Source organism: Zootoca vivipara, chromosome 6, assembly GCF_963506605.1.
Source record: "Zootoca vivipara chromosome 6, rZooViv1.1, whole genome shotgun sequence".
NCBI classification, from domain to species: domain Eukaryota; kingdom Metazoa; phylum Chordata; class Lepidosauria; order Squamata; family Lacertidae; genus Zootoca; species Zootoca vivipara.
The window spans coordinates 18,087,181-18,114,620 of record NC_083281.1 but is presented as its reverse complement, the minus strand read 5'-3'; the positions used below and the strand labels follow the sequence as shown (position 1 = coordinate 18,114,620).

Sequence of the window (27,440 nt, the reverse complement as noted above, 5' to 3'; positions counted from 1 at the left end):
TTCTGATACTAGCACAGCAACCTTCCCCAACCCAGTGCCCTCCAAATGTTTTGGGCCACAACTCACATCAGTCCTAGCCAGCAAGTGCTCTTACATTTTCTCCCACATTTTCTGCATGCCAGATTACATGTTAAAGGCACAGGAGTAGGATCAATAAAAAGGAGTGGCAAGAGCACGGCAAGCTTCAGTCATCCTTCTGAGGCCACTAATGTGCCATACAATTAAAGCATACCATTTTCGACAGTCATGGCTTCCCCCCCAAAGAATCCTGGGAATTGTAGTTTATTAAGGGTGTTGGAAACTCCTATTCCCCTTACAGAGGTACAATTCCCAGGCAGATTTAACCATCAATCTCTTTCCAGGGAACTATGGGAATTGCAGTTCTGTGACCCTCGGCAAACCACAGCTCCCAGAATTCTTCCAGGAATTTTGGCTGTTTAAAGTGGTGTAATAGTGCTTTAACTGAATGGTGTGGCTGTGGTCTGGGAACGATCATGCATTACATCTTCCTTCCTTCCTTCCTTCCTTCCTTCCTTCCTTCCTTCCTTCCTTCCTTCCTTCCTTCCTTCCTTCCTTCCTTCCTTCCTTTGGAGAAAAAACAAATTAAAATGGCTGAAAATGGTGACCCAGGGCATAGTGGCCTGTCTCTCACCTTTGCCATGATGTCAGCATACGCCATATACAGATAGTCTTCGTCCAGTTTGCTGAAACAAAACAGAGGAGGCTCAGGTTCTATGTGCTGAAACCGGCCTCTCCATAACTATGCTCTTGTTCCCTGTATTTTTGTTTATTTTATTGTGCTTTTTAACAACAACAACAACAACAACAACAACAACAACAACAACAAAATTGCAGACAGAGAAGAGCACCTCACAGTTACTAATCCAAAATCATAATTCAAAGAATTGACTCACATGATAAACTAAGGAAAATAATGAACATGGCCCACACAGCATAATTAAACTGTCCACCTTTCGACAAACTTGTTTCCATGCAACATATTTGCTCTTGTTCGGACAGAGGCATTATTTCTGTAATTCCAAATTCTAAAGAACCATTCTGACTGGGTATGGTGGAGAGAGAGCCGGTTTCGTGTGTGTGTGGAGGGAGGTATCAATGACTCCTAGCTACGATAGCTATGCTCTGCATCCACAGATGGGGGCAGTAATGCTTCTGAATACCAGTTGCTGGAAGCCACAGAAAAGGAGAGGGCTGCTGTCTTGGGTCCCGTTTGCCAGCTGCTGACAGGCATTTAGTTGGCCGCTATGAGAACAGGATGCTGGACTAGATGGGCCATTGGCCTGATCCAGCAGGCTCTTCTGATGTTCTTAATGTTCTGGCTCAATCCAAGGTGGCTTCCAATGTCCCTAGCCTCTTTATCCCGTGCCCAGCTAAAAAGTCCAACCTGGCTCCGATCCCACACTTGCACCCTGCCTGCAACTCACCTCTTCTCGGTCAGCGCTGTCCTGCTGAAATGCAGGATGAGCTGATGCAAAGGATCCGGTTTCTTTTCTGCCTCCTCCTCTTCTTCTTCTTCCTCCTCCCCTGGTTTCTACATCCCATCCCCCAGCAAGAACGAAAGGAAAACAGTGTTAGAGGTTAGCATGGGGCAGCTGTCCAGAAAAGCCTCTTCTTGGGAGACGACAGAAAAGAGAAGCCCCCAGGGCATAGCACCTGGTGTGCTTTATATATACATCGGTTGGAAATATGGGCGGACTAGAAAACTCAGTGGCTCATTCCACACCCAGCTCTGCAACTCTCTTATTCTCCCTCCCAGGAAGGGGATTTTAGACCCAATGTGATGTCTCTTCTTGTCATTCCTGCTATTAAACCGAAGCCTGAACACTGCTCTTTGCTGCCAATGAGTCAGGCGTATAGAGGACTTCCACCACAGCAAAGTGGTACATGCCCCCCTGCATGTGTGTGCCTGCGTGCGTGCGCGCATGCGCGCGCGCGCACACACACACACACGGCATCCAGCTTTCCATTTAGTGCTAGAACTTTAAGCTGTACATAGCATTTGGTTCCCATTCTTTCCCCAGGACTCACAGACAGATCGTCAATCATCCTGTCTTCAAAAGGGTGCTCTTCGGTAAGGATCCAGGACAGCTTGTAGCTCTCCAAGTACATGTTGCAAGCCCGGTGCCTGGAAAGCAGATGGGGCAGGTCAGCCATTAGCCCAGCTCTGCCCTGCCTGCTTCATGTAGTGAAGAGGTGCACAGGAGCGGGGTACCATGCTTGCAAGATCATTTTACCGCATATATGCCCCCTTGACTACTTTAATCTGGGGAACAGGTGCTGCTACAGGTGCCTCGTAACACCCCTCCCACATTTGTAAGAAATCGATCTTTTGATGTGGCAGTCCCCACACTTCAGAACTCCCTGCCTATTAACGTCGGGCAGGAACTTTCACTGTACTCCTTTCAGTGCCCGCTAAAAACATTTTTTGTTTAGGCAAGCCTATCCAGGCATGTAGAATGCTGACATGGGATAGCTCAGTCAGTAGAGAATGAGACTCTCAACCTCAGGGCCATGGGTTCGAGCCCCACACTGGGCAAAGAGATGGCCCTTGTGATCCTTTCCAACTCTATGATTCTATGTGGGTTTTCAGCTTATCGTTGATTTTAATTAATTTTTTTAATGTTTCAAAGGGCTGTTTTCAATTGTTTTTCTTTTACTGGTGACGTCATCGTCCTCCTCTTTTTGCAAACCACTTTGAGGTTTTATTGCAATGCAGCGGCATATAAATCTTAAGGAATGAATAAATATTTCCCTCCCCACCCAATGGCAGAGCCAGCTAGCGGTCCCAGCAATTAAGTGCCTGTGTGGTCACAGAAACCTCCTGGACCCACAGCTGGGATGCCAGAGGGTTTGCACGGATCGAGCCAAATACAACTCAACAAGCTGGAGCTCAAAACCTCCCCTGATCACCTCAACTCACCTGGGCAGGTTGTAGAGGGGCGTCATGCGGAAGCAGGCCACCACGGCACGCCGCCGTTGCTTGGAAAGCAGCTTGTGCCACACGGCCTTCTTTGACTTGTAAGGATGCTCTGTCTGGGGGGGGGGTACAAATCTCACTGGGGTTGGAGGGCTGGGAGACTCTTCCAATCATTTCCCACCTACTTTTCCCGACCTGGCTTCCTCTCCCCTTTTCCAGCATGCTTCCTCCCTCTGACCCCTTGTCTCTGAGGGGTCTCATGAAGGTGACTAGAGGCTTCAGGACAGAAAATCGTTTGAAGGTGTCTACCAGGGCACAGGAGCTGTAGCTCAGCGGCGGAACACCTGCACTGCCTGCAGAAGGTCCCAGCTTCAATCTCTGGGCATCTCCAGGTAAGGCTCGGGAGGTCCCATGCTTGAAACCTGGAACAGCCACTGCAGGTCAGTGTAGATGTTTCCCCGAGCTGGATAGATTGAGAGTGAGGCAGCTATCTATACTCCTGTTCCACCCATGTCAGATCTGAGGAGGCAATTCCAAGTGCACTAGAGTTAACTAGAGAGCCCCAAAGGGAACTGAACTGTTTTCTGCAGCTATTCTTTTAAGCTGTAGATGTTTTATGAATTCCTCTGTAGGGAGCTCTCTGTCTAACAGAACAGCAGAAGTGATGGCAACCCGTTAAAAGTTGAAGGCCCTTACCAAGGTGAGCCACTTAACAGTTGCTCAGATTCTTCTGCCTGCTAAACCCAGCTTGCCAGATTTATCTGCCTGTACCTGCTCCAAGTGGTAGAGCACAGCCGAAACCTCCTGAACCCGTTTGACAATCTTCTCCGGATTGTTGCTGTCCTCGGCTTTGCCAGACATCTCCTTGTAAAGGGCCATCTGCCAGCGCATGGAAGAGGAGTTCTCACACTGCAAGGGGAAGAAAAAGATGGGAGTCACTGCAGTTGAGAAAGACAGGTGCCCCTCATTCAGGGTAAGGAGGCCTGACTAGCTCCCTCACTAGTCTGGGAGGTGTACTTTGAACTTGCAAAGATCTCATTCCTCAAGCATCCTTGTGACACTCACCTTGCCCTGGAGGTGCAGGTTGTTGTTGAGGAATTCACGTACCTCCTCATCAGTGTCTTTCTGTAGATAGATTGAAAGAAAGAAAGAGGAGGCGTTCACATGAGCAAACGAGAGTGGCAACAGTCATGCCTGATATTATTTGGCAACAAGTACCAGTGGTCTGTACTGTGCACACATGCTTATGGTACTATATTATTGTACTACTACTACTACTACTACTATTATTAATGACTACATTTATATCCAACCTTTCATCCAAATAAGAGGGTTATTCTTGCCTGCTGCCTGGTTGGCACTGACCTGAGACAGAGCCTTCTCGGTGGTGGCTCCGTGTCTGTGGAAAGCTGCCCAAGGTGAAATGCACCTGCCTCCTCAATACAGAAGGAAGTTAAAAACATTCCTGCTTACCCAGGCATTTAATGGCTGAGAAATACTGGCCACGGCAACCATGAAATTAATACCTGTGAGGGTATGTGATTGTTTTTAAATGTTCCTTGATGTTCTAAATGTGTCTGAATGTTTTTTGATGTTTTCAAGTACAGTGGTACCTCTGGTTACGGACTTAATTCGTTCCGGATTTCCGTTCGCATCCTGGGGCAAAAGTTCGCAACCAGGACCAGCTGCTTCTGGGTTAGTGGAGCTCGTAACTGAAGCATTCGTAACTAGAAGCGTTCATAACCAGAGGTACCACTGTATGTTTTTATTCAATTTTAAATTGTACTTTAAAAAATATTTTTGCTGTTTGCCACCCTGGGTTCCTTTGGGATGAAGGGCGGGATGCAATTTGGAAACTAATATACTCGTATTTTATTATTATTATTATTATTTAGTATTCTAACTCCCCTTCCTCCAGCAGTGGCAAGAAAGCTGACCATTGGCCCCATTAGTGTTGGGAGATCTGGAACCCCCACTTCCAAACCTCCCTGTGTGAAAGAGGCAGAGAATTATTCCCGCTCCCCCCAACCTTCTCACCAGGGCATAGCGTATCTTGGCCAAGTTTATCAGCTCCTGGTCCGTGGGGGAGCACATGTTCAGGCCGATGGGGAGCATCTTCTTGAGGGTGGCCACAATGAGCGATGTCTGCACAGAATAGCGGTCCCCTCGCCTCTTCTTCTTGGTCCGCTCCTGGTCCGAGCCACCCGACTGGGAGGAAGGTTAGGAGAGGGAGACAAGGGGAGTTATTACTGTGCAGGGAGTTGTGGCAGGGGGACCGGCCACTCGGGCTATCCTACGGCATGCCAAGAGATCAGCTGGGCAAAAGCTTAACGGCCAAGCGCCGCTCTGAGGATTCAGTGAGGTTTGGGGCGCGGGGTGGGAGGTGGGGTCTTTCGTGAATGGCAGTCTAAAGGCTCCTCCCGTGGGAGAATGACGGGCGAGTGTTTTCCTTCACAAGAAGAGAAGAGGAAGAAGAACCTTTAGCAATAGCCAACGTTGTTCCTCGCACAAAGGCACTCCACGGGGGTAGACGTCCTTTGAGGTCTGCTCCAAATGTAGGAAGGTCTTTATTACATGGAATCTTCAAACACGGGGGGGGGGGGTTAAGAAAAATACGTCCATTGATACTTCTGAGGTGTTCTGCCAGGAGTGCATGGATCAAAAACCCGCAAGCATGCACCGGCTTCTTGATCCATAAACTGGAGACGAAATAAAAGAAAATGCTCACACCGGGTGACTTCAGAAGCAGCAATGCACATGGTTTTCACCCTACATGAGAGCCATCCTCATGTACGGAAAACGTCCTGTACGAATCAGCCTTATGGGGATGAGAAGGAGGCGCACAGGAGGGAGAAGAGGCTCGGTGGGAGGGCTTTGAAGGGATCTAAGCAGTACCAGAAGAGAACTGTGCAAGCGACTGGGTCACACACAACTTTCCCAAACCTCGTGCCCTTCAGATGTTTTGGACTACAACTCCCATCAGCCCCAGAACAGGGATGATGGGAGCTGCAGTCCAAAAGGCTGGGGAAGGCTGGTCTCAGGTGTATAAGGCAAAGATGGCCTAGAAAGCAGGAGACAGATTTTGGAATCTCACTGATGAAGGCAGGCAGGGCTGGAGATGAGGGGGGAGAAGGATTGAACTTGCATGAAATGGAGCAGCCGCCATCCCCACCCCTGGAAAGGTAAAGTGAACCGAGACACCCTTGTCTCCTTCCCCACCGTGCCTTTGCCCTCCTACATTCCGCTGTGCAAAAGAGCCTTTCTAACCTCTACACATAACTGCACACAGAGACACACAGCACCATTGGCAGCCAAGACACATAATCTGCCACGTGTGGCGTCGCGGGCACCCCCTCGCTCCTTCCCTCCCTCCCACGTGGTTGCAAAGGATGTCACAACAACTGGTTTATGGGATCCAGGATCCAGAAGGTAGGGGAGGGGAAGAGAGATGGCAAATAGGGGAAACCTCGGAGTACATGGGTCCAGGTTAGGGGACGGGGATCTGCGCATGACCCAATGCATGCTGGGAGAGGAAGAAGGAAGAAGAGCAAATGGAGGTTTTTTTTTTTAGCAAGGGGCCACTTGAGGTCAGAGGCTTTAGGACAGTCTGGCCAGGGAGACGAATGATGTGACTCCGGAAGCAGGGGTTCCCCCCTCCCCGGAAATATGGTGCCTTGTCCAAGGGCATGATGGGACCTTGGTTCCGCCAACGGAGGGCACTTGGTGGCTCGTCAGTGCCAACCCATCGGATGCATGATGCGTTGCTGCCACAGCCACAGAAAGCCACTGCGTTCTTGCCATCCTCCATGCAGCCGCAAGCCCTTCCCTCTCTCCCGGCACCCCTGTTTATATCGAGATGGCTCTCTCCCAGGAGGAGGGAGGGGAGGGTTGCGGCAGAGATGCGCACTGCACCATGCTGGCTCCACAGGATCCCAACACCACCCAACCCCCCCCCCCCCCCGACGACAACAACAACAAAAGGGGTGGCGGAACGTCCGTTATTTCGCTAACCTGGCCTTCTCCAGACTAAACACAACACAGGCGAGGGGAGAAGAGGGAGACAAGACAGAAGAGGAGAAAGAGAAGGTTAGACGAAGTGGGAAACTCCCCTCCCTCTCACACAAATACCCGGCAAAGAATTCAGGGAGCAATCCGAAGAGTGAGAAAGCTGCTGTGTACAGGAAGAGGCCCAGGACCGAGCCTTGGGCAGAATTTGGCTGTCATGGAATCTTCCCACTCTTTTGTGTTTTTGTTTTCCCCCAAAAGAAGAGAACCAGGTTTCTAGTTCTCCCTGTTCACAAGAGGAAGGAAAGCATGCATGCAGGTCTGACGAACCCCCCCCCCAATACCACGATGTCCTTCATCAACCCATGGTGTCCTCTCTCCCCCTCCCCACTTTACCCCAGCCTACCCCGCCCTCCTAGATCTCCACCACAAAAGCTGCTCCTTTGGCCCAGGCTTCCTGCATGCTGCAAAGAGATAAGAACTGAATTGTGCAAGCGTGGGGTGGGCAAGGAAGCACATGACTGATGGTTCAAAGAGCAAGATCTTAGGTGGCATCCAAGTTTAAAGGGTGGGGGGCAGGCCCTCTCAGAGGCAGCTTGTGGCAGCTTGTGGTGCAGCTGGAGATGGGGTGGTGATGGTGATGAGATGGCATCTGGCTGAGGAGTGTGTGTGGGGGGGAGGTCCACTTCAACATGCAGTAGGTACCCCACAAAGGAAAAGAAAAGACAGTTTTAATAATGTTGTTCAACTATTATCACCATTATTTATTAAATTTGTATACTGCCCTTCATCTGAAGATCACAGGGCAGTTCACAACATAAAAATCATTTGCACAGGTCTTTTTCGTCCTAACTGGCTCACACAGATTACCCCACAAATCCACACAAAGAGCCCTGCAAGGCAGGCAGGCATGATTACTGGCATGTTAGGGGGAGGTGGGACTGGGACTGAGCAATAAGGGTTTGCCTAAGGGCATCTAATAATCTCATGGCTGTGATGGGGACTTCCCTTGTCGACTATACTAGGGCAGCCAATCAGGGACATTCGGTCGAAACAGAACCCAAAGGTTGTTGGTTCAAAGGTTTGTCTAGACTCCCCTTTCGGGGTGATAGCCTGGTTCCAGGCAGGGGGAGACCCTCCATCCCTGGTGGCAAGCACCCCTCTTCCACACCCCGGCCCTCCTCTCACCTTGGACATTTTGCTCTTGCTGTCGGCTGTCAGGAAGGACATGTTGTTAATTTCGTTCTGCACTACGAAGTTCTGCTCTTCCCGTTTGAAGTTCTGGGGCATGGGAAGGAAGAACAGATGAGCCACATTTTGTGGGAGTTGCTCTCACGCGTCTCCATCAGCACCCACGCAACCACCACCCCCTCTGCCGAAAAGGCGACTCACGTGTGACTTGGACCAGTAAATGAACACCTCCCCGACCATCCGGAACAGCTCCTCGGCATCCGAGTTCGGTTCCGTCAACCAGTTGGCCCTGCATAATTTAAGGTATGCTATTAGATTATCTCCCCCTTTTCTCCCATCCCTGTAACTGGACAATCGGCAATGCAAGTCATCGCTAGATGGTGCAGTTATCTAGAGATAAACATTTGGAAGGGAAGTCTGCTTGCAGCTTGCAAGTGTGGTATTTGAAAGAGGGACTCTGGCAGAAACACCAGGCATCTTACTCCTTGCACCACTGGAGCGCTTCTCAGACAGACCGAGACATTATTCGCTCAATCTCTGTTGTGCTGCAGTGCCACCCCCTGTGGTGGCCAGAGCTGGAACTGTGATTGGAGGAACCAACAGGAGACTTGCCAACTCGCTTGCTCCAAGCCATGCTGTTCAGTCTGAGTAACTGTGATATGGAGCAACAGCACAGGCTGCTTGCCCCGGTGCCCATCTTTGACTACGTTCCTGCCTCTGAACTTGTGGTTCTCATCTACCCAACCTGGTACCTGACCGTTGGTGTGACAATTGATGGCCTCCTTCTACCTATCCACAATAGAAAGTGTCCTCTCATATTGTATCACAGTGTGGTACATTGGCATGACAGTCACAGACAGAAAGTCTTTACAGAGGGTGGTGAACACAGCACATGATGCCATGGGCTGTCCCCTGAGCTCGCTAGATGACATCGCAAGAGATTGATGCCTTAGGAGAGCGAGAAAAATTCTCAGGGATGATTCACACCCCGGCCAACACCTCTTTAATCTTCTACCCTCGGGCAGGAGATATAGAAGTATAATCAGTCATACCAACAGGCTAAAAACAGTTTCTATCCGTGGGCTATTAGGCTGTTAGTGCAACTGACTTTTGGGGTTGGTGTGTTGTGCGACAAGCACACAGAGTGCAATGAGATTGAGTGTTGGGGGGGGGGCTCGGTTAATTTCATTGTACACAGGTTGTACATTGACAATAAAGGTATTATTATTATTATTATTATTATTATTATTATTATTATTATTATTTAACCTAGCGGAATTTATGTGAGGACTAGACTGATGTTCAAACAACACAGCAGTAAATTTCAAGGACCCAGGGATGTGTGGAGCAGGGTGGTGAGGGGTGAAGCCCGGGAAGAGGGAGTGTGGCCTGGGGAGAAGGCTAGAGGGAGAGGGAAAGGGAGAGGGAGAGGGAGGGAGACCTGGAGGCCACATTTTGCCCCTAGGCCCAAGGTTCCCCACCTCTGTTGTAAACCTGTGTTGCATGCAAGCGTTAACACCCTGTGCAAAATCCGAAGTACCTGCTGTTGTCAACGTAGCGGATGAGCAGCGGGTATAGGGCATAGAGATCGCGGCAGAGCACAGAGAACTCGTCCCTGATCAGCAGCTCGGCATCCTCTGACTCAGTCTTCGCCTCCAGCCGCAGCTGGTCCTCCTCGGCCACCACTTTCCCGGAGCGCTTCTTCAGCTTCTCCATGGTTGGAATGAAATGGGAGCGGAGCAGCTCCGGCTTGGCCTTGCTGACGATGGGCTGAGCGAAGACTATGTGGGAAAGAATTAGGAAGAGGGGGCTTCAGAAGAGAAAAGGTGCCTCAAATCCCACATCCTCCCTGTTCTCTGACCCTCTGTACCTGCCAACCGCTTCATCCAGGAAGCTTCATCGATGCCCAGGTTGTTGACAATTATCTTCAGGATGTTGCCCAGCAAGGTGTTGAGTTGGTCGGAGGTCACATCCGTGCACCAGGGCCCCTGGGGGTTGGTTTCAGGGCCCCGCTCCCACCAGCGGGGCAAGTAGTTGCAGAGCATCGGCAGGGTGACCTCAATCACATGGGGCATCTCGGTGTAGCGGGCCCCTGACTCCGCCAGCCCGCTGATATCCTTCATCAGCTTGTCCAGGACAGGGATGTCTGGGCACATCTCCTCCACGCGGTTTGGAAGGCCTAGGACTGGGGATGCAAAGGAGAGGGCATGAAACCCCTGGATTGGGAACAGAGGAGGTGCAAAACGACCCACACATTCAACAAAAGACAGGTGGAAAGAGCCACTCACTTGCTCGCTCCCTGGGTGATTTGGTAGTGTAAACGGAGAAGGGGTTGTATTCGTTGATATGAGGCTCCAGGAAGGCCACGGGCATTGCTGCTGCCAGCCGTGCCAAGCATTCACCAAGTTGCGGACGCTGCCTGCAGAGTTGGAGGAGACAGACAAGGAGAAGTGAGAGGCACTGAAAGTGAAAGGTGCTCTTTGTTTCCACTGCAAAGCCATGTTCATCCCACAATGGGTGATTTGGGTTCCAAATTATGTTCCCCCCACCCACCTACCCAGATTGTGTGAACTTTGGTGGTGAGCTCTACCTCCTCTTGGCATAAGTAGCGCCCCCACTCCCCCAATTGCGCACAGACCCCTTGCTTCAAGATTCCCATGACAATGCACTCACCTCTCCACATAAGGGTTTTTGGTAGTGCCCAAGGAATAGATGCTGCATAGAGTTCGGTAGCAGGACACCTGCACGTCATCCACTGTGAGGACACACAGAAAAATGGGTGTTGGTTTCAGGACCAGATTCATACGGCTTCTCCTTCATACAGTTCTCTGTTGTCAGAGATATGAAGCTCTTGTTTCTCCAACATCATCGCTTCGGATGTATCCTGGGGTTCGGCCAAGACCACCAGGCCCCTTTTCATGTATTTTTGGGTGTGTTCTTTTTATTTTATTTTGTTTTCTCTTTTATGAAATTTGTTATTTTTCTTTTTTTGCTTGTGATATTGTTTGGTTTTTGTTACTGCAATTCAATAAAGTATTTTTTAAAAAAAACAACAACAACTAGGCTTCATTTGCACTAGGGATGGTCAAACCTGACCTTTTCAATTTCTCAGTTTTCAATGAAGCACATTTCCCCAACAGTTTGCAACTATTGTTATTTCCCCAAGTCTTTATTACTGCTGGTTTCTCCTAATATATGCAGTTTTCTATGCCATTCGGCTCTGTGCATTCTTTTTTCTAAAACTTCCCCGCTAATAAAATGCTTCTTCTTTTGTATGTTATTTCCACCAATACATGGATCTTTGTGCGTGCTTTCCCCTCATATACGTATTTGGGCACATGATAATTGGTTGGGAAGCCGCTTCACAAAATTTGAAGCAGTGCAAATTTCAAAGGATAGTCATGTTTTGGTTTCGTGTATTGTTTTGAGGAGCGCAAAACAGCTAGGTTTCCGTTGAACTGCAGAGCGAACCAAATTTATTCCTCATCCCTAATTACAGGTAGGTAGCTGTGTTGGTCTGACGTACCGGTAGTTGAAACAAAATTTAAAAATTCCTTCCAGTAGCACTTTAGAGACCAACTAAGCTTGTCATTGGTATGAGCTTTCATGTGAAGAAGTGTGCATGCACATGAAAGCTCATACCAATGACAAACTTAGTTGATCTCTAAGGTGCTACTGGAAGGAATTTTGTTATTTTGTCCTCATCCCTAATTCACCATCCTTGCCCTGGTGCGATCAGTGTAGCCTACGCAGCTCATTCAAGGCCTGGTTGCATTGCTAACAGCAGCAAACCTATTCATGCCTATTCATGACTCGAAGCCCAGCTCCACCCACTCATCCCCCCTGCTGCCTCAAATGTTTGCTCACAGATGACGTCATCCCCAAACTGGTGCTGGGCGATGTGCTCAAAGATGGAGGTGAGCACCGGCAGCAGGACCACGGTGGTGTAGGTGATGTTCTGGCCCACGCCCTTGACCTGGGTGCGGGACTGCGACACTTTGCCCAGCTTGAGGTTCTCCACCATCTTCTCAATGTCGTCCGAGGCCCCTTCAAAGAAAGAGCGCAGGCCGGCCTTCACAATCTCAGGCCCAGATTTCATCACTGTCCTGCAGGGACAAGGTGCCCAGATCAGATTTGCACAGAGTTACGAGCGAGGAGGCCCTACATACTGCCTCATTAGAATGTCAACGTTTAATTGGGTTTATTATTAAATAATAATAATACGATAAGTAAATAACAAAAAAAACCACACAAATGTGTCCCCAGCTGTAACCAGGCAGTGTAGTCAACACTTCCAAACTGCCAGACAATCGCAGGAAGAAGCACTTGAACTTACTGGCACACAAAAATGTATAGTTAGATCATACGCTAAAAGAACCATTTGCCCCTCAACGCAGTACGTCCTCCCAAAGATGCCCATATTCACTGGGTGACCTGCATGATGCTCTCTTTGTGTGACATATGTATCAAAGCAAGGCCAAACGTCAATAAAGCCATCAGCCTCTGTCCTCAGTTTATCCATCAACACTGTTTGCCGCACTTATTACTTTTTACATTTACTGTATTATCATTATTGTTTATCCTGCCTTCCCTCCCAAGGAAGCCCAGGGCAGCAAACACATCCTTCACAAGCAATTTTTAAAAGCTTTCTTAAAAAAAACACTCAAAACATTCTAAAAACAGGTATAGTTAAAAACATCTAAAGCAGCTGCAGTTTTAAAAAATCTTTATATATATACGGTATATATAAATACTTTTAAATTATGTTCTTATGTTACATAAGAAACATAACCAATCAAACATTTAACAGGAGAGGAAAGAATATCACAAAATAGACCATAAACAACTGAACGTAATTGGAAACAAAAATAACAAGAGGAATCTATGCGCAAACTCTGCCGAAAACATTTTGGTGAATGCAGATACACAGTATTTAAATTCATTCATTCATTCACACAAAACAGAGAGGGGAGGCAACCTTCTGTGAGCCACACATCTGCATAGGTCTTCTCTGCAGGTGTGTACGTGAGGGATTATCTGGGATTATTACTCACCTAGCATCCAGAGAGCGGGCAAGGATGTGCAGGCAGTTAACCACAGCAGCAGCATCCGTCCCTGGATAGAGACAGAAGACCCAGATTTAGGGTCTGGGTTCAGGAATATGGACTAGATGCACAGGCAAGAGAAGTACAGCATCACAGGTGGTGGGAGAAGCAGAAGGGCAGCAGCTTTGTTCATGGCTAAGGTAGCACATGGTGAGGGAAGTCAGAATGCAGGAGGGAGAGCAGACTCGTGGGTGCAAAAAAACCCACTGAGCCAACAAGAGGGAGGAGAAATGAAGAGGAGAGGAGGCTGAGACCCCCTGCCCACCCCAGGACAGGAGCAGAGGAAGGATGTAGCTTACCAAAGAGAGAGACCCGGTGCCTGACTAGGGCTGCCAGTTTGCAGAAAAGGCTGAAGGGCGGAAAAGACAGAGGTAGAAGGAGAGAATGAAAGAGATTGTTGGAAAGAGGAGTACACATTGATGGGGAAGAGGGGTGGGCGGATGGGGCCTTGGAGCCTTGGTGAGGCAGCTTGGAGAGGATGGTGAACATGCCCCCCCTCTACCTTCCTACATTCATGCACATAAAACCCATATGCCCGGCCTGCAGAAGAATGCAAGAGGCAGAATTCAGAGCTAAGGATCTGTTCACAAAACCATAACCATTTGTTGCAGATTGCAAAGAGTTGGTTTTCCCTGGGAAAGTGACGGAGCAAATGGAAAACCGCTTGCACCCCTGCTTCCTAGGCATGGGACAAGTGCAAACGAGCTCTCCGAGTTGCTTCACACGGAACCTTTCCCCCCAAAACAGGTGTTCCCAAGTCTCAAGAAAAATATATGACATACATGTGCACAAAGAAATGTGGCCTGAAATTAATTTTGGGAGGGATGGGCTTAGGAGTTTGATTTGCAAAAAATGTTACTTCATATCCTCTCAGTTTGATGGTTCCTCTCCCTTTCCCTCAACAAAATTCCCAGTCATGGATGCCGTTGGATCCAGGCTGTTGAGGGTTAATGGGTAAATACAATGTTCAAATTTAGAAATTCTATTTGTAAATTATTATTGCCTTATAGTTAGTAGACTAGGCTTCCTCTCTCCTCAAAACAAAACAGAACAAAAAAAACCCTCCAAAGTGTTATATTTCAAAGCTGAAATCTGCAAATATTTAAAATTTAAAAAGGAGTCCAATTCTGGCAAACTTTGCATTTGCAAAAAGTTTAATCTCAGCTCTAACAAGAGTCATTTTTCACACATTACTGGCTAGCAAACCTTGGTTTGAACGTCTTCTCACAGCGAACCACTGCATATCTGTATAACAAGCATATTTGCAAACACAAGTTTGTCCCCACTTGTCGTTTGCACCTTGTGCTTCTTCAGGGTCACACCTAAGACATCCAACTTGAAAGTGTAACCCAGACTTCCTCAACTTCAGCCCTCCAGATGTTTTGAGACTACAATTCCCGTCATCCTTGACCACTGGTCCTGCTAGCTAGGGATCATGGGAGTTGTAGGCCAAAAACATCTGGAAGGCTAAGGTTGAGGAAGCCTGGTGTAACCCTTCGTGCACACTCTCTCACACAGACAAGCATCCAGTCCTTTCTGGCGTTTCCTAGGTACTCACCTGGTTATCATCTCCTTCTCCTTGTTGGAGGCATGGCCCCCACTGCCTAGGACTTTGGCCGGTGTGGACAAGAAGTAGAGGCAGTGATTGGTGAAGTACTGGTTGATGAGGGGCAGCAGGATCTGAAAGTGGAGCATAAATATTAAATAAGATGACGTGCAGGTTTGTGATGTATTTTGGGCCAGGTTTAAACTCATGAACGTCTGCTAGGAGGACAAAGAGGCATTCACCTCTCTCCTCCCCACTGGTTTGGGGTGGTGGTGGTGGTTGGAATTACCCCAAAAACAGCATGGGGCAGAGGGAGAGATGGGAATTGTTCAATCGGGCAAGCAGAAACACTTGTGCTGATGAGACCACTTCAAACAAACTCCTGAGAGATGTCCATCCACTTGCTTTACAAAGGTCATTTCATTGTTGGTTTTTATACCATTCACTGCCACGATATGAAGAGGGAAACGTTAAAACGACGTAGTGAATAAATGTGATTATTTATGTGACTTTTGCAGGTTTAAATTGAAACAATAGTGGACACAATTTGTATTCGCTTTTGTGCTTTCCGTTCCTGACCTCTGGCGTGTGGGATGTAAAAACATATTGCAGTCAAATACAACATTCCTACAATGCACATGCTGGGGAATGCTTTGTATCACTCAGGAGAAAAGTTGCTAGTTCCTCCTGAGCTGGGAGACTTCCTTTGCATGTGACTGAATGTGGGTGTGGCCTGTTCTTGGACAGAGGAGCACACGGCTTCCATGTTCTGCTCTTCTTGTTCCATTTTGTGTTCCTAAGAGTTAGGAGAAGTGACTGTTGAGTCGCAGTCACTTGAGACTATTTCCCTTATGGGATAGTTCACATAGTTATATGTTGTTCTGTAAATTAAGTCTGCCTTCAGGGATCTTATTGTGAACTGGATGATTGTAAGTAAACTAGTTTTCTGCTAACTTTAACCAGCAGGTCGTGTCTATTCTTTTAGGAGGGATATAAAAAGGGATCGTACCAGGAATCCTAAATAGTGAGGCTCAGACGAGCCTGCAACTAGCTAACCGCTGTTTAATTTAAAATGGGGATTGTTTAACCACTCTGCTAAGTTATAGAACTTGCTGACGCAAGTTAGGAAGGATATGATATAATATATCCTCTCCTGCCTCCCTAAACATCCCCACAAAGGGTTATGGGCCCAGAACGCTTCCATTGTGTAATTTAAAAGGGGGATTGTTTAACAACTCTGCTAAGTTATAGAACTTGCTGATGCAAGTTAGGAAGGATATCATAAAATAATATATCCTCTCCTGCTTCCCTAAACATCCCCACATGGCAAACATGCAAATCACAAAAAAATTCTGCTCCTGTTTTCAGTTCCAATGGAATTCACCAACATCGCTAAGTACAGCTGATGCTCCGTTTAGGGAGGGAAAACCTCCCCAGTCATAGCGCTTCCCATCCCAACCATCACCAAGGCAAAGAGGAAGAGAGAAAGGTTGACTTACTTTGGCAAAGAACTTGATCTCTTGTTCATGAGGGGATTTCTCCACCCGGCCACTGCTTACCACGGCGTCTGAAGCAGGAAGAATCCCAGTGAGTTCCACCAAGGTTTGAGAAGCAGGAGGGACAAGGCACACTCAGATGCAACAAATACACACACATGTCCCTGCCCCTGAGCAATTGAGAAAGGAGCTGGCTTCCAGGCAGCTGACTTACTGAGCATTCATCCTGCCTGGTTAGCACAAAGTTCGCAGGGTAGTTTGACGCTGCTGGCTATTTATTGAGTATTAATCCCGATTCCTTTGCAGCAAGGTTAGGTGACATCCTATTCTGGATGTGAGAGAGTGAGCTTGCTGCGCAAGGGCAACTGGTCGTCTTAATTGTGCAGCCCGAATTCAGTGGTATGTTGCTGAATCCCAGCCAAAAACAAGGACAGGTTGGAAGCATTCCAAAACAGTTTGGTCTTTGCCCAGGGATCAGCAAAGGGCTCATCCAGACTTCAGTCTGTGCCATGTTTCTAGGGGCGGGTCCAAGTGCTTTATGTTTTTTGCCCTGGTGCTCTTTATCTCTGAGTCAGAGCAAATGGCAATCCGTAGAAGACCTGATTTGCCATTTGTTGCAATTCAGCATTAAAGAGTGTTTTTTTCCCCTGGGGAAAGCAGTCAGTGTGTAGCTCCTCATGGGTTCTGGAGGAAGCTACCGGGGGGGGGGGGAGACATATTCACAGCTCCTTTACCCAGGTGAGCGACAAACTCCTGAGAGATGTCCATCCACTTCAGTAGCTGCTGCAGGAACCCATAGGCAAACCGCTTCTCAATGGATGATGTGTCCAGTTCCATGTCCTTCAACCCCCTGTGAGAAATAAACAGAATGCGGAGATAGTGAGACAGGTTTTTGCTGGTACTCTTGAGCAGCCTCTCTCCTCCTTGGTTCCCCAGATGTGTTGGATTACTATTCCCATCATCTCTGACTGCTGGCCCTTCTCACTACAGATGATAGGAGTTGTAGCACAACAACATCCTGGGTCCCTAGAGAAGCCAGGTTTTCAAAAGACGCAAAGCAGAATGTGTTTGTGTGTGCGTGCATGCATGCATGCATGCATGCATATATTTCTGCTTTCTTTTTTAAAAATGTTGGCACTGTTCCATCACTATTTTCTTAATGGATATTTTAGACCATTTTATGTAAACTACTTAAGGGTTTTTTTTAAAAAAAAACAAAAAATTACAAAGCAGCATATAAATTTTGCTAAATAAAGCAGATATTGCTAGGGGTGCTGTGAAATCCTTCCTAACCCTCCTCCCCTATGATGAGTTGCAAAAAGGGACTGTCTGCAGTGAAATCCTAAACTGGTTAAATGGTTTTATTATTGTTGTTATTTAATAATTTCAACCAGATAATACATTGGTAAGTATAGGATTTAAATGTTACCACCAATACCTTGAACTTGACCTAGTAGCAGATTGGCAGCTAGCGCAAATCCCACAAGCAGGGTGGTTATCCCTAGAGCAGGCATCCCCAAACTCGGCCCTCCAGCTGTTTTGGGACTACAACTCCCATCATCCCTAGCTAACAGGACCAGTGGTCAGGGATGGTGGGAATTGTAGTCCCAAAAAAGCTGGAGGGCCGAGTTTGGGGATGCCTGCCCTACAGCATGTAGCGTACGTTCCCCCATCTCTTTCCTTTTTTATACAGAACATGTCATCAGTGTTCATGTTTGTGTGTGCGTGAGTTCGCACACCCACCCACCCCACCCCACCCCACCCCACCCCACCGCATCTCCTTCCAGGGTTACCTTGTCACTGCATAGCCATTAAGCTGGAGGAATTTGAGCAACTCCTGGGCCTTTTCTCGGTCTCGGGCCTTCTCCTTGGCCGTCAGCGTATCATAAGGCACCAGCAGGGGATGTGTGCCACCCCCTTGGAGGGAAAAAGAGAGAAAGAGGAGGCATGAAGCCTGCTGGGACAGGGGAAAGGGGACAAAAAAGCACCCAATAAAAGGAAAGGCAAAAAGAAGAAGAAGATGCAGAGGCTCACCTTTGGCTTCCAGTTCCAGCTTCTTCTTGCGCCCCCAGGTGTTGTGGTAGTTCTCAGCCAGCTGCTCTGCCATGGCCTGTGAAGAGAGACCAGCGGTGGGGAGAGGAGAAGAAGTGGTCCGAAGTGGCAGAAATAATATATTTGGGTAAGTTGTGATGATTGAGGAATTTTTCTATTCTGCTTTTTGCTTACTCACCTGCAGTTCCCTGGAAAGGGTCACTCCAGACAGCTCAACGGGCTGGGGGTTGTAGCCATGGCTGGGGTCATAGGTCTAAGGAAGAACACATTAAAGCAAAGACCACTGACATTCACTGGATGCCATTGTCTCCCCCACACCACCATTGCCTCCACCCCTGACTCCTTTCTCTTACGCTAGGTCAAATTTTCTGGATGCCCCTCTCCCACATGAATGCTGGAAGCTGCCTTAGATGGCTGGTCCATCTAGCTCAGCATTGTCAACACAGACTTACAGCAGTTCTCTGGGGCTTCAGCTGGAGATCCCTCCTAGCTTTACGTGGATATGTTGCTGGGGATTGAATCTATCTGGGATGTTCTACATGCAAAGCAAGTGGGGGGAACAGGGCCCAGGAGAAGCTACTACCAATCTTCCTGCTTTTAATGCACAAGCATGAAATCCCTTCCTAGAGCTGGATAAAGAAACCAAGTTTACTGGCTTCAAGCTTCTCCTTACTCTGCTCTACCAGGGAATGCTCTCCATGTGGGGAACTGGGGCGGAGAAAGGAAGAACCCTGAAGCTCCCACTTCTATTCCCTCCCTGACCACACATCATACACAAAGGCACATAACAAATCCCTGTTAGCTGGGTTTTGCAATAGCAAAAGGACAAGAAACCTCCTGGTGAACCTCTCAGGATCAAAAATAGTAGAGAAGGAGGAGATTTTGACTAGGGAAATAGGAAAGGGGGTTAAGAACCCACACAACCCTCTCAAAATTGTGGCCTCCCAATGGACTTTTCATTTTTTTAAAAAAGCATTCTGGGCAAGAAACATGTAGTATTTCCCCTTAGTTCCAACCCCCAGATGTTCTTTCTCCTCCTAAGACACATCGGGACAAACCTGAGTTGTTTGTGAGATCTTGCGGCTCTTTTTCTTCTCGGTCTTCTCCTCTTCACCCTCCCGGGCCTTCTCAACAGTCCACTCCCAAGCAATCATGGCCTTCAGAGACTCCTTGATGGGCCAGCGGTAAATTTCCTTATCCTACAGAAAGGGAAATGTGGTTTTAAATTTTGGACAGAGATGGAGAGAAAGGACTATGGCAGAGAATTACTGCATTTACTCAAATCTAATGCTCACCTTTTTTTTGGCCAAATTAGGTTGCAAAAATTAAGGTGCGCGTTAGATTCGATGGCGCATTAGACTCAAGTAAATATGGTAAGCTGTGGTGCCCCATTACATCCTGAGAAGACTATTATGGTCCAATCTGGCTGCATAACAGGAGAGCTCTCTACCAAGGTGATTGATAGCCAACTGAATATTTCTAAGTCAAATCTCCACCCGCACTCACCATTCCCCTTTCCCCCTTTTCTTCCTAATGTAACACCAATGTCTCAACAAATGAAACTGATCTGTAAAAAAAAATGTAACTTTGGAAAAAAAGAAACATTGCACATACTTTTGTAAACCAAGAAAATCTTTAATACAAATACGTTAAAAAATATATCTGCAAACAAGAAATCCAATTTTCATCTCTTCATTTGAAAGTGTTGCAACATTCCTAATCTTGTAACCAGCAGGATTCCTGACATTTTAATGATACAAAATATTCATCTGCTACCTGAATAATTATTTCTGCTTTAAAATGCTTCCCACCCCCCCACCCCCCAAGAAGGTTTAGTCTGATGGACAGTGCCAAAATCCTATTTTTAAGATGCATTTTCTTTTGGTCTGAAATTCTGTCAAGCGTCAGAATTCTGCGACATTTGCCTTTAGCTTGCAACTGGACTTGGGAGTCAAATGGTTCTTCCCGGCTTCTACTGGGTACAATATTTACCTTTTCCGAGAAAGTTTTGTAAGGGCGCAGCATGGGGTTGGTCTTGGCCTCTTCATCGACCACCTCCCCAAACGACCAGTTATTCTGAATCTGCAAGTGGGAGATCCAATGGTGTCATATCCATTTCTTTCCAAGCAGAGGGAGGCAGAGAGCCTCATCTTACTGGAACTTGGAAGGTGTGTGTGGGGGGGATCACTTGGAGGCTCCTTACCTTGTCAAAGGCCCACTTCTCGTGGGTATACTCAGCATACTTGTTGATAAAAGAGTCCAACCTCTCAGGAACGATGACACTGCAAGAAAGAACGTTTTCATCAGATGCGAGGCTTGGCAGTTACAGGGGAGAAGTGACAGGCAGGAGCAGTGCCCATACCTGGCCCTGCAATGTTTAATCATTCCCGCCCACTCTCAGCGCTGGATTCTGCAGCCTGGAATAAATCCAGGGGAGGAAGGAAATACTGAAAGAGTTAGAGGGCGTTTTTAGCAGGGAGCAGAAAAGCTAAATCCTTCTCTCCCCCCCCTCAATCTTTCCCTAAAAGTGCCTCGTCTATCCCCACACTGGCATTACAGCAGCAGGCCTGCTAACGTTTACATTTATCTTTATTATGCCACAGATCTCCTGCCTTTCCTTCAAGGAGCTACAAGTGGTGTGCACATCCTCCCCATTTTGCTCCTCACAACAGCCCTGTGAGGTAGGTTAGACTTGAGAGATGATGACTAGCATGAGCTTCGCGGCCAAACAGGGATTTGAATCAGCAACCCAACCACTACGCCACATGTGCCCTTCTGCACTGAGAAGGAGAGGCTCTTAAACGTCACTCACTTGAGGGTCTCCACAGGCTTGGGGTCAAAGTTTCCCTCAGCATCCACAGACGCCTTCTTCTCTGTCTTGGATGAGTAGCTGGCATCCACGTAGTCAGGGGGGAGGGCCCCCGCAATGGCACACAGGCAGGGCATGGCAAGCTTGTACAGGTCAGGGTCAAATTTCTGGGCACCGTGAAGGAGAGGAGCAGCGTAAGGGTGAAGTGGCAGACAGAAAAGAAGAAGACCCACATTCCTGGCCATTTCCCACCCCCAACTGAGTTGCCCTTGGCAGTAACCCCTGCTGACAGACACTCATAGCCAAGGGCAGCCAGGAAAGAGGGAGACAGATCAGCTGGAAGCCAAAGGTCAGAGGCCAACTCAAGCAGGCTAAATGCTTGAGCCAGTCAGTCTGAAGGCTGGTGACATAGTAGGGCATGGGAAGACACTTTAAATATTTTATTATTGGTATATAAGGCCTTATACAGCTTGAGGCCTGGCTCCCCCTGTCATTTTATGGAATAATCATTGTAAGGTAAAAAAGGTAAAGGACCCCTGGACGGTTAAGTCCAGGCAAAGGCGACTATGGGGTGGCTGCGCTCATCTCGCTTTCAGGCCGAGGGAGCCAGCGTTTGTCCACAGACAGCTTTCTAAGTTGTGGCCAGCATGACTAAACAGCTTCTGGCGCAACAGAACACAGTGGCGGAAACCAGAGCGCACAGGAACACCGTTTACCTTTCTGCCGCAGCGGTACCTATTTATCTACTTGCACTGGTGTGCTTTCGAACTGCTAGGTAGGCAGGCGCTGGGACAGAGCAACAGGAGCTCACCCCGTTGTGTGGATTCGCACCACTGACCTTCTGATCGGCAAGCCCAAAAGGCTCAGTGGTTTAGATCACAGCACCACCTGCATTGCCTTTAATAATCATTGTACCATCATAGAAATGGCTTTGCTTGGTGTGGCGTGCAATTTTCTGCATTTTATATTGTGTCTTATTTTACTGCAAAACACTTCACACATCACTCTATTCCCAGGCTGACCCAATGGATCCTACTTAAGATCAAAAGTAGGTACAACTGCTTACCTTGTGGGACAGAGACTCAAAAATGCCCCAGAAGAGCTTCCGGGTCAGGTGTAGCTCTTCCTCAGAGGTGACCCCATAGTTGGCCCAGCCAGTGGGAAGGCAGTAGTACTTCCAGCAACGCTCATAATGATTGGTCAGGAGCTGGGCAGGGTGGAGAAAAGGAGTCAGCAGGGAGAGGAGCTTCCCATCATGAACACAATTTCCTTCATCCTCCAGACCAGCCTTTGCCAACCTGGTGCCCTCCCAAAGTTTTAGACTACAAGTCCCATTGGTTCAAACCAGCACAGCCATGCTAGCTGGGGCTGATGGGAGTTGTAGTCCAAAACACCTGGAGGACACCAGGTGACAAAAGCTGCTGCAGACAGCCTGGTGTGTTCCATATGACAACACCTCCCCCACACATGCATTGCTCACCTTCAGAGACATCTTTGCAAACTCATTGAGGATGGGCACATCAAATACCAGCCGGCGCAGGAGGTGCTGGAGCATGGAGGGCCTAATATACCTGGAAAAGTAACCCTCAATGAAATTCTGTGTTTGGGGGACCAAAAATATTAAGGAGCAGGGGTAGGGAGGTTTATAGGAATGATGGTTCTGACACTTGGTCAACCTCTTAAGTGTATTTGTATGGAGGGACCAAGCTTCCTCAGAAGGAACATCGGCTGTGGCTAGCCAAATAGATACAACGGCCATATAGATCCAGATGCTGTTAGAGCATATATAGAGACAGAACTATAGCACGCGAAGAGAGAGAGAAATAGTCACAGCAGGTCCTGATGTGAGCGTTGACCTCAGCAGAGGCAAATCAGGACAAAAGTACCTTGGACAGCTCCATACAGGGCTCACCTTGAAAAATGAGTGAGAGTGAAGCTTAGATGTTGCTTCAGCAACAGTCACTCTCAGACCAAGCTTTATATACCAGCTCTGTCTCAATTGCTAGCTCTGCCTTCACTGAGAGGTGCCTCTCTTTTTTAAAGGGGCACAGCTTTTTCCAGCCGTTGTTTACTCCAGTGCAACGAGGAAGGCTCCGGTTGCATTGGCGCAACACAACGGGCCGGAGGGGTACTGGCTCTGTGAGCTCCTCTTGTGCAAGTGCTTCCTCATCTGAATTCCTCCTCCCAATCTGAACCCCCAGCCTCATTCCCCAAAGAAGGGGAGTCTAACCCCAGGGTCGTGCGAGAACAGAACAGATGTGTGCAGATTAATATGAGAAGCAGCCATGACGAAGAAGGAATTCAAGGCCTGCCCAACTTCCAGAGTCGGAAAGGCAAGTTGTTCACACTGTTGGAATGGTTTTCCATAGTTTTGGGGGCACCCCGAGAAGTCCCCGCCATCATTTGCACTTACTTACCTAACTGATCTTAAGGGCGGGCATTCAAGAAGGACCCCCAGGGATGTGAAGGTGGTGCTTCCAGTAACCCAGGGCATCAAAGGTCTACCCCGAAATTAGGGCCCCTCCTCAATACCTGCACAGTGCCATGAGACACTCCTCAATGACATCCCGCTGCGCTTTGGTGAGGGAGCGCCCCCGTGACAGCCGGTAGATGGTGTGGAGCATCGAGTCCACCATGATGGCCCGGTGCTCAGTTCCAGCGAAAAGGGGGGCACACTTGGTGATGAGCGGCAGCACTGCCAGGCACAGGTAGCGATTCATGGCCAGCGCCATCTCCGTGGTGCTGAAGGCAGCCTGTGGTGGGAGAAAGGAAAAGGTCAGAAGCGTGGGAGAGGAGAAGGCCCTGTCCGTTTGCATTTCTTAGTGCAGAAAGTATTGATATGATTTGTAGAGATCTTTCCTATTCTAATTAATTCAGGAAGGTCCTAGGAGCTGGATGAAATATAATTGCCTCTGGTCTATTGTTTGGGAATCCTGCGACGTGTTTAAGTTTTTACTCTGCTAACTATACATTGGAGTTCTACTCTGGATCAATATTGAGTAGAATTTCAATGACAGGGCCATCAGAAGGGAAGGCCAAGGAACATGAGAAGGACCCTGCTGAGGAAGATATTTGGACAAAGTGGACTCTGCAGTTAAAGAAGTAAAAGGAAAACATGCAGCAATAGTGAACTATTAAGTTTTCATACACGCAGAAAGAAGGAAAGGAAATATTTTAATGTATGTTGGTAATTGTTGGAAGCCGCCTAGAGTGGCGGGTGAAACCCAGCCAGATGGGCGGGGTATAAATAAAATAATAATAATAATAATAATAATAATAATAATAATAATAATAATATACTTTAGGAACAACCATTATTGTTTTATTGCAGACTGACAACTGGATCACCTCACTTCTAGATATCAGAAATGCTAGAATATTGTATGTGCAGGATTTGGCAAGTGGGTAGCTGATATTAAAGGATAATAAAATTAACAAAGAAATTATTGTGAAATAGGGAATGGAATGTGAATTAGAAATGATTGGGGAAACAATGTAGAAACAAAAGGAAATTATGGGCACATCAAAAACGGAGCATGGGAAGCCAATTTTTGGAAAAATTGTACTAAATTTGTTTTAATCTGTGGTGGATTTGATAAAATTTGCTAAAAACATTTTTCTTTAGGCAAGCCAACCCAGACATGTGGAATACTGACATACGTTTTAAACCTGGTTTTTATCTTGTCATGGGTGGTAATTATTTTTTGAATGTTTTAAATTCCTTCTGTTCCATTTGGTTTATTTATTAAGTTTGTATACCACTGCCCTTCAAGGAGGTCCATAGCATGAAAATACAAAATAAGAACACAAAATATACAATAAAAGCAATAACAAAACCAACCAGCCAACCTATAACCCTCCCCCCATGGTTGCTTTTAAGTTTTTCTTTACTGATAATTCCACTGTTTCATTCTTTTCATAAGGCTCTTTGAGGTTGTTGCTTTTGGACAATCAAGTGGTATATTAATTTATAAACAAACAAAGTCCAGCATCCTGACTTCATAGTGGCCAGCCAGATGCCCCAATGGGAAGCCCCCAAGCAGCAGTCTCCCCCTCATGTGGTTTCCAGCCAATAGTATTCATCCCTTCCTATCCCAACACTCACCGTGTCCAATGAGGCAGCAGCTCTCATGTCAGGCAAGAAGCCCACCTCCAGCACGCTGAGAAGGAAGTCCTGGTTGTCGATGCCGTAGACCCGGTCCAGGAACAACACCATGGGTGCCTTGTGGTCAGGCACAAAGCTCGCAGACATCTTGGGCTCGATAACACTGCCATCTAAGCACGGGCAAGAAAAGAACATTAGCAGGTGGAGGAGAGAGAGCAAGCTGGTTGGGGTGGGGAAAGCAAGGCAGGCAGAGGAAGGAGCAGCAAGTGCACATGGAAAGTTTTGGAAAGGCCTGGAAGGTTCTCGGGACAGGAGAGGTCCTGCCCGGCCACCGTACCTTTGCCAAATGATGGGATCTGCAGAGGTAGACTGATGACCCCGACAAGATCCTCGAGGGGCACCAAGGAGCGCAAGATGGCCCTGATTCTGAGGGCTTCACCTTTTCCGGCCTGGATGAGCTGTTCGGATAGAAGGAGGCAAGGCGTGAGGAGGAGCCAATTGGTTAGGAATCTGATCCAATGCCCACTTTGGAAGAAAGGATGCTGGGGGGGGGTTGAGACCCAGCAGAGGACTGTGCTGGAGGGCAGGTGGGATCAGTGCAGTGAAGGGAGTGGAGCGGTGCTGCTTACATGCATCTCAGGGGCACAGCGCCCCAGCAAATCGATGAGGGCGGCATAGAAGGACATGATTGCATTGCCCAAATGCACCCGGTTCTCCTCGTGGGATTCCTCTCCCCCAAATCTGGTAGAGAGAAAAAGAGAGAGAGGGTAGGAAAAGGGGAGAGTGAGGATCAGCCATTCATGCAGTGAAGGTGGAGAGCATGGGGGGAGGGGCAAAATAAGGAAGCCTTATCCCCAAACAAACAAACAAATGTGATAGTAGGGGAAAGGAATGAATACTTGTCACGAAGTGTGTGTGAAAATGAAGCTGCAGCCAGAGAGCTCGGACAACTGGTCACCATGTCAGCAGAGTGCAGAATATGGCCATTAGCTTAGAACAGGGGTCAGCAATATCAAAAGCAACACGATGGCCAAAAACAATTACAATGTGAAACTTTATGGAATAATTCAAAACATAAAGATTAACAGACTAAAGTCTCTTAAAGTCTCTGAGAGTACTGAATGAATCACGGTGCCAGACCCGTTGAATTCTTCATCAGCCAATTGGAACTACATATTCACAGGAGCACTGTTCCAGAGTATTTTCCATTCTCCTGTATATTACATTTGAAAAAAAGATTGGTTTATGAAGAAAGTATATATCTTTCCAATTGGCTGATGAAGAATTAAATGAAACAGTAGTTGCTATCCGGAAACACTGTCCAGCAGAGTTCAGAGTTGGACATAAGAATTGGACATTGCCGATTACAAAGCTTCACAGCTTGTTCTCTGCCGGGTAAAGTCTGGCACCGTGATTCATTCAGTACTCTCAGAGACTTTCAGAGACTTCAGTTTGTATATTGAATTATTCCATAAATTTTTGCATTGTAATTGTTTTTGGCCATTGTGTTGCTCTTGATATTGCTGAGTCATATTTTAGAACAGGGGTTGGCAAGGTTTACCTTGCCTGGGCCAGTTCACTCCAGTGGAGATCCCTCAGTGGGCCGGATTGCACGTGCGCGATTTCCGGCATCAGCATCTGCACAGACGTGATTTCCGGCACCGCGGAAGCAAGTTCCCGTGCCACACTGCACCGGTTTAGCGCAGTGCGTGGGGACTCGCCAAGCGGGCAGCTCAGTTTGGGGGCAGCTCATGGGCTGGTTAAACAACTCCTGTGGGCTGCTTGTGGCCCATGCACATAAGGTTGACTACCCCGGCTTAGAATATTGCATCAACAACCTGAATTCTTAGCTTTTACATTGAAAAAAACCCACACACACAAACAGATCAAGGCTCCAGTCCTCCTGAAGGTGGAGGGGAAGTGAAGTGGAGAGGGAAACAGAGAAGGGAATTTTTGATTTGAGCTAAGAAACCGGGTGGGTGGGTCTGACTCTTGAGACTAGTCCTATTTTGGTAATGCTCGGAGCATGCGAGGCAATGCGTCAGATTCATAGAATTGTAGAGTTGGGAGGGACCACAAGGTCCATCTAGTCCAACCCCCTACAATGTAGGAATCTTTTGCCCAGCGGGGGGCTCGAACCCACAACTCTGAGATTAAGAGCCTCATGCTCTACTGACTGAACTACCAAGGCGG

The 27,440-nt window shown here is 47.7% G+C and overlaps 1 protein-coding gene across 8 annotated transcripts in view; it reads right to left on the bottom strand.

Annotated features, from left to right (window-relative positions):
- The window catches only part of RYR1 (ryanodine receptor 1), a 158,554-nt gene that overhangs the window by 37,896 nt on the left and 93,218 nt on the right, over positions 1-27,440 (bottom strand). For 5 of the 8 annotated variants that reach the window (XM_035118948.2, XM_060275549.1, XM_060275548.1 and 2 more), the window contains exons 45-77: positions 25,877-25,988; positions 25,585-25,705; positions 25,248-25,417; positions 23,675-23,895; positions 22,623-22,713; positions 22,209-22,349; positions 21,146-21,309; positions 20,537-20,615; positions 20,326-20,415; positions 19,392-19,532; positions 18,512-18,586; positions 18,316-18,391; positions 18,075-18,198; positions 17,016-17,131; positions 16,285-16,352; positions 14,798-14,919; positions 13,539-13,588; positions 13,189-13,249; positions 12,002-12,240; positions 10,808-10,889; positions 10,423-10,553; positions 10,005-10,319; positions 9,675-9,915; positions 8,336-8,423; positions 8,132-8,224; positions 6,950-6,964; positions 4,976-5,146; positions 4,004-4,063; positions 3,710-3,847; positions 2,942-3,054; positions 2,050-2,146; positions 1,446-1,552; positions 653-704 (exon numbers count right to left, since the gene is read on the bottom strand). In XM_035118948.2, the coding sequence (XP_034974839.2) occupies positions 653-704; positions 1,446-1,552; positions 2,050-2,146; positions 2,942-3,054; positions 3,710-3,847; positions 4,004-4,063; positions 4,976-5,146; positions 6,950-6,964; positions 8,132-8,224; positions 8,336-8,423; positions 9,675-9,915; positions 10,005-10,319; positions 10,423-10,553; positions 10,808-10,889; positions 12,002-12,240; positions 13,189-13,249; positions 13,539-13,588; positions 14,798-14,919; positions 16,285-16,352; positions 17,016-17,131; positions 18,075-18,198; positions 18,316-18,391; positions 18,512-18,586; positions 19,392-19,532; positions 20,326-20,415; positions 20,537-20,615; positions 21,146-21,309; positions 22,209-22,349; positions 22,623-22,713; positions 23,675-23,895; positions 25,248-25,417; positions 25,585-25,705; positions 25,877-25,988 (3,964 nt within the window). The remainder of the gene's footprint in view (positions 1-652; positions 705-1,445; positions 1,553-2,049; positions 2,147-2,941; positions 3,055-3,709; positions 3,848-4,003; positions 4,064-4,975; positions 5,147-6,949; positions 6,965-8,131; positions 8,225-8,335; positions 8,424-9,674; positions 9,916-10,004; positions 10,320-10,422; positions 10,554-10,807; positions 10,890-12,001; positions 12,241-13,188; positions 13,250-13,538; positions 13,589-14,797; positions 14,920-16,284; positions 16,353-17,015; positions 17,132-18,074; positions 18,199-18,315; positions 18,392-18,511; positions 18,587-19,391; positions 19,533-20,325; positions 20,416-20,536; positions 20,616-21,145; positions 21,310-22,208; positions 22,350-22,622; positions 22,714-23,674; positions 23,896-25,247; positions 25,418-25,584; positions 25,706-25,876; positions 25,989-27,440) is intronic. The other 3 variants (XM_060275547.1, XM_060275550.1, XM_060275552.1) reach the window with 1 other exon arrangement.